Source organism: Octopus bimaculoides, chromosome 16 (genome assembly GCF_001194135.2).
Source record: "Octopus bimaculoides isolate UCB-OBI-ISO-001 chromosome 16, ASM119413v2, whole genome shotgun sequence".
Taxonomy (NCBI): domain Eukaryota; kingdom Metazoa; phylum Mollusca; class Cephalopoda; order Octopoda; family Octopodidae; genus Octopus; species Octopus bimaculoides.
In genome coordinates this window covers 55,165,911-55,172,879 of record NC_068996.1, presented here as the reverse complement: position 1 = coordinate 55,172,879, position 6,969 = coordinate 55,165,911, and the positions used below count along the sequence as shown (strand labels likewise).

At 36.1% G+C, this 6,969-nt stretch overlaps 1 protein-coding gene across 2 annotated transcripts in view; it reads left to right on the top strand.

Moving 5' to 3' along the window:
* LOC106871179 (neuralized-like protein 4) overlaps nucleotides 1-6,969 on the top strand; it is a 93,667-nt gene that overhangs the window by 26,204 nt on the left and 60,494 nt on the right. For both annotated transcript variants that reach the window (XM_052973785.1, XM_052973784.1), the window contains exons 5-6: nucleotides 3,062-3,150; nucleotides 6,169-6,490. In XM_052973785.1, the coding sequence (XP_052829745.1) occupies nucleotides 3,062-3,150; nucleotides 6,169-6,490 (411 nt within the window). The remainder of the gene's footprint in view (nucleotides 1-3,061; nucleotides 3,151-6,168; nucleotides 6,491-6,969) is intronic.

Here is a 6,969-nt window from a genome sequence, read left to right as displayed (position 1 = left end):
TATATATATATATATATATATATATATATATGTGTGTGTGTGTGTGTGTGTGTGTATATATCCTCTCTACTTTACTTGTATCTTTTCTCTCTGTGTTCTCATTCTTTACTACACTCCCCGTTTCTATTTCTTCTTTCCCTCTTCTTTTTCCTTTGCCAATTCTATAACTGTGTGTGTGTGTAAGTGTTTGTTTACGAGTTGCTTGTTTTGTACAGAAGTTGTTACATCCGGACAATGTTATTTGTTGTCAGTTCTCTCGTAAACAAACCACCCACTCACTTCCCGCCTTTGAAGCTATGCTGAATAAGAGATCCCATAGTTGAAAAACAGGCAAGAGTTAGCAACAAGTTGCGCATCTGGCTGTAAAACGATGCCGCAATGACATTCATGTAAACTAAGCAGGAACGTAAACATATTGCTGAGCTGAATGCAGATGAAGGGAGTTAACTCTACATGTACATTTTTATCAGTTTCATGTTGGATGAAACTGATAAAAATGTACATGTGGACACAGTAAACAGTAAAGTTATATATCCACATGGGTATCCACTCGACTTGCAACAATTTAATAAAACAGGCGCAGGAGTGGCTGTGTGGTAAGTAGCTTACTTCCCAACCACATGGTTCCGGGTTCAGTCCCACTGCGTGGCACCTTGGGCAAGTGTCTTCTACTATAGCCTCGGGCCGACCAAAGCCTTGTGAGTTGGTTTGGTAGATGGAAACTGAAAGAAGCCCGTCGTATATATGTATATATATATGTATGTGTATATGTTTGTATGTCTGTGTTTGTGTGTCTGTGTTTGTCCCCCCACCATCGCTTGACAACCGATGCTGGTGTGTTTACGTCCCCATAACTTAGCAGTTCAGCAAAGGAGCCCAATAGAATAAGTACTAGGCTTACAAAGTATAAGTCCTGGAGTCGATTTTCTCGACTAAAGGCAGTGCTCCAGCATGGCCACAGTCAAATGACTGAAACAAGTAAAAGAGTAAGAGTATTAACCGCAAATTAATGGTGATTAGTACCATTCACCCTTGGTACTAATCACCTATAAATTCCCATAGTTCCCTGCTATCTTCTTCCTCTAATTGCCATTTTGAAAACTAATCCTGGTACCAGCAGATATATATAATTCCAAGAAAGTTAAAGGTTGTGAATCCAACCAACTAAGGGATAATATCTATCCAATATACTGCTGGTAGAATACCCAATTATTAATACACAAGTGTTTTTTCATTGCATGGCATGGCATGGCAATTACATTACCAAGTGTAATAAATGGGTGAGGGTAAAGAGTTATTTTACTATTAATTTATAGAGCAATAAGAAAATGGAGTGGATCAATAGGTGGTATTCATCAACTTTTAGACATTATATTATGTCTATTTATTTATTTACTAAAAGGACAATTATAACAATATACATACATGTATGACATATTACGCTTTACACATATAATATAAAAAATATAAAAATATCAGTAATTATTAAAATATATAACATATAGCAATAGAAATTGGGATAATATCTTACAGCTGTTTCAGCCAAGAGGCAAAAATACCTCATTCTACTTTTATCCCTCCAGTGGACTGAAGTAATTAGTAGATGAAATTGAGGTACTTGGGTGTTTCTCTAGGCTTCGTCAGAGATTTTAGAAAATACATGAAGTTAAGTTATAAATATAAATACATATACATATACATAAATATACATAAATACATATACCTACATGCATATGTGCATGTATATGCATACAAATGAATCAATTATTATTATTATTATTAGATGCATTACATTATTCATATTAGATAAAATATAAACAGAAGTATGAGAAAGTTATTGTAAGGGGAGTAATATTGTAATTTATAAAATCCATATATTTTAAGATTATTTTAGTTATGTAAGAATGAAACTGTATATACATGAAGAATACACATATATATATATACACATACATACATACATATATATATATATATATATATCATCATCATCATCAACGTCGTTTAACGTCCGCCTTCCATGCTAGCATGGGTTGGACGATTTGACTGAGGACTGGTGAAACCAGATGGCTACACCAGGCTCCAATCTGATTTGGCAGAGTTTCTACAGCTGGATGCCCTTCCTAACGCCAACCACTCAGAGAGTGTAGAGGGTGCTTTTACGTGTCACCGGCACAAAGGCCAGTCAGGCGGTACTGGCAACGGCCACACTCAAAATGGTGTATTTTATGTGCCACCCGCACAAGAGCCAGTCCAGCGGCACTGGCAACGATCTCACTCGAAAGTCCTTACACATGCCACGGGCACAAGTGCCAGAAAGGCGACGCTGGGTACAGGTGCCATCACAATTTCGATTTTGCTTGCCCCAATAAGTCTTCGCAAGCTGAGTTTCGTGTGTCAATGAAGGAGACGACGTTGGCATGGGTGCTAGTCGTCATCCGTACAAACATACTCATAGTTACATACGTACATCTAATAGGTATGTGAGATACATAAGGATATTATATTTGAACCACTTATATACACCATTCTACTTGAATAATGGAACTGCAAATATAATATCCTTATGTATCTCACTTCTATATTCATTCTCTTACTTCATATCTTCTCTACAATAATTAATACTCAAACATTTTCGCGCACCGTCTCTGATGAAGGGATGTATAAAATATCCCAGAAACAGCTGTAAGACCTTTTCTTGATAAATGTTATGAAATCTATTTACTGCCTTGGTTTTTTTTTTTATCTCATTCTGTCAGTTTATATATCTACATGACCTGTGTTGGACTCCTCACTTGTATCATTATTGAGCCTGAAGCTTAACCATGGTCTATCCGTAGCACCTACTTAGTGTTTGCCCGATGTCTTTTGGGTCTTCCTGACACCAATACTTCTCATACCCTAAGATATATATATATATATATATATATATATATATATATATATATATATGACGATGATGATGACATATATATCTATATAAGATATATATATATATATAAAAGACATATATATCTGTAATTCTTTACTTATTTAGACATTTTGTTTGTATCTTTTGCAGGAACAATAATGATGAGTGGCTGTGGCATCCTCACCAATGGGAAAGGAACTAGAAGGGAGTATGGAGAATTCAACCTTGATGATCTTGCTGTAAGTTAAGGAAAAACCCTTTCGCCATCATCATCATCATTCTCACCACGTCTACTGCTGTCACCAACACTACCACTACACATAGTATTGTTGGCATCATTCTTGCTGCCATCATCTCTATCCTCATTCTCACCACTTCTGCTATTGCCAATATAATCTTCATCATCATCATCACTACCATCAATATCAACACCATCGTATAACCACCACCATTATGATTTTTACTTTCAAAATCAATGTCATTATTTTTACATTTCTTCTATCATTAAATCAGCAATCCGTTGAGTGCAAGAATTCAAGAATCCAAAACAGTCAGTCAGAAGAGTATTTTAGAACAAGAATTCCATTTAAACAATGTTTATCGTGTAAACAGAGCTAAGAATCTATAGTCTGTAATGAACTGAACAACAAAACCAATTCTTTATTACACCAGTTTTTCCATGTTAACAAGTTGAGGAGTGAGGAGACATTATTGGGGTTTATTTTATCTGTACTCACTCTGTAGGCTCTGTGTGTGTACACATGTATATAGACACAGGCATGGCTGTGTGGTAAGAAGTTTGCTTCCCAACCACATGGTTCCAGGTTCAGTCCCATTCTGTGGCACCTTGGGCAAGTGTCATCTACTATAGCCTTGGGCCGACCAAAGCCTTTGTGAGTGGATTTGGTAGACGGAAACTGAAAGAAGCCTGTTGTGTGTGTGTGTGTGTGTTTGTTCTACACAACCACATGACAATGGGTGTTGATGTATTTACATCTCCATAACTTAACAGTTTGGCCAAAGCAACTGGTGGAATAAGTACCAAGCTTTAAAAAGAAATAAGTCCAGCTGTCAATTTGTTTGGCTAAAATTCTTCAAGGTGATGTCCTGGTGCCACATAAAAAAGCGCCCAGTCCACACTCTGTAAAGTGGTTGGTGTCAGGAAGGCATCCAGCTGTAGAAACCAAACCAGAAAAGACAGTGAAGCTTGTGAGGCCTTACCAACTCTGGTCAAACCGTCCAACCCATGCCTGTTTGGAAAACAGATGTTTAATGATGATGACGATGACGTTGACAAGGATGCATAGGCAGGCATCATTTGGCATCCACCTTTCCTTGCTTCTTTGGGTTGAGGCCATATACTCTTCCTGTTGCCAACCAAATATATTATTTTCTCAGAGCTAGACTTATTTTTCATGGAAGGTTGTAAACAAACAACCTCATTTTGTATAACAATGATATTTACTTATAAACATCATGTGACATCTGTACACACACACACACATACATCTATATAATCACATCTGTACGTACACACACAGACACACTCATATTCAGCTGGTATTCTGAGCCATCTGTTTGAATATATTTTGAAATATTATACGAAAGTTTTGAAGAAAAGTCTTATCTTTATTTTTTATGTTTCTTTTTAAAAAGAGATCTTGCAAGTGCCATGTGCAAAAACATCTGTTTGAAACTGAAGTTTTTTCATTTCATTCTGTGTGTCATGGGAATACTCCGAATGTTTTAAACTTCATACAAATGAGACCATGAAATTGCATTGTTGTTTAAATAATACTTTTAATAATATTTTTAATATTTTTTAAAATATTCAAAAAGAAATATGTATACAGATATATAGTTAGAGATTGTTTTTATAATAAAAATATTTTATAAAATCTTGTAACATTAACTGAAAAACAAAACTCACTACAAGTATAGAGTTGCATGTTGTTTATAATTTTATTGTCAGGAACTTCAAAGTTTCAGTAACATTGGTATCATCACTATCAATGAACCTTCGAAGTCACTGTCAATAAAATTATACAAACACCCTTCCATGTTTTGTATTTGAATTTTTGTTGTGAAATATTTCTTGCTTAAATTATATGCTAACATTAAGAATATTCTTGTGAAAATTAAGTTTAATTCTAAATTTAATATACGCCAGTTTTTTTCCATGTTAACAATGTGAGGACTGAGGAGGTGACAGTAAACAATTCTTCATTTCTTCTATTGGTTTCCATTATTGGACTATGACCATATTGAAGCAACACTTTTGTAGGTTTTAGTAAATTATATCAACTAACAGAAATGTTCCAAAGAAGAATTAACCAATATTGTTGTCAGGAATATAGCAAAAGTTAGTTTAGAGACAGTTCCAATAATGTGGCATTGCTAATAATAATTTGATAAAAAAAATTTTAATTGTAAAACACATTCTTTAAAAAATTTTCAAGTAAACCTTGTCGGTTACCAGTAACTATTTAACCCTGAGAAAGGAATGAATGCTGCATAGTCTCATTTGCTTTCAACTATAAAAGCAATGTAATTGTCTCAATGGCACATGTGAATGGCTGAACCTTCACAGAAACCGATCTCACTAATTTTGTTGCAAATATTTTGTGCTGGAAAAAATGTAAAAATAGAACTGACCATAATAATCCTGCTTTTGCAGTCTGATGAAAATAGGTTATCAAAAGTTTATTTTCTTTTGCTAAATTGATATACGTGTTCATACTCTCACACAGAATCATTAGAATGCAGCACAAAATGCTTAGCAGTATTTCATCTGCCTTTATGTTCTGCATTCAAATGCCACCAAAATTGACTTTGCCTTTCATCCTTTTGGGATCGATGAAATGAATACTAGTTATGCACTGGGGTCAATGTAATCAGCTAGTCCTCTCCCCCAAATTTCAGGCTTTGTGCCTATAGTAGAATTGATGTTGTTGTTATTATTATCATTATTATTATTATTATTATTATTAATGTGGCAAACTGGCAGAATCGTTAATTTGACAAGCAAAACGTTTAGTGGCGTTTCACCTGTCACTACATTCTGAGTTCAAATTCACCACGGTCAGCTTTGCTTTTCATCCTTTCAGGATGGATGAAATAAGTACCAGTTATGCACTGGAGTCAATATTATCGACTAGCTCCTCCCCCAAAATTTCAGGCCTTGTGCTTTCAGCAGAAACAATTATTATTGCTATTATTACTATTAACAGATGATAATGTTTCATTTCTATTTGTAGGTGGGTGACAGGATAGGATTGGTGCGGAAATCTAATGGATCCCTTCATTACTTTATCAATGGTATGGATCAGGGGATAGCTGCAACGGATGTCACGCCCACAGTATGGGGTGTGGTGGATCTTTATGGCATGGCTGTCAAGGTTACTATTATAGATAGCAGTCCAGTAAGAACTCCCGTTTGTAACAATGAATGTGTTCCCATGCAGTTGGCTAACATGGAGGCAGTTTCGACTCCAGACTCAGCTGCTGCTGCCACTGTTACTGACCAAAGAAGAAACAACTCATTCCAGTTTTATTCAGACGATCCTGATATTATTGAAGGTAAGTTGTCCTTAATGCAATAATACTATCATCATCGTTTAACGTCTGCTTTCCATGCTGGCATGGGTTGGATGGTTTGATTGAGGACTAGCAAGCCAGGAGGCTGCACCAGGCTCCAATCTGATCTGGCAGAGTTTCTACAGCTGGATGCCCTTCCTAATGCCAACCACTCCAAGAGTGTAGTGGGTGCTTTTACGTGCCACCAGCATGAGAGCCAGTCAGACAGTACTAGCATCAACCATGCTCGAATGGTGCTTTTTATGTGCCACTGGCATGGGAGCCAGTCTAGTGGCACTGGCATTGAAGTTTTGTTAATTGACTGGTAGTCACTATGGCATCAGACACAGCCCTGCTGTGATTGTTTTGATTCTTTGTTGTTTCCTGAGTAAAAAATCTGAGGTCAACTTTGCTTTTCATCTTTCTAGGATTAATAATCCTCTCTCTCTCTCTCTCTCTCTCTCTCTCTCTCTCTCTCTCTC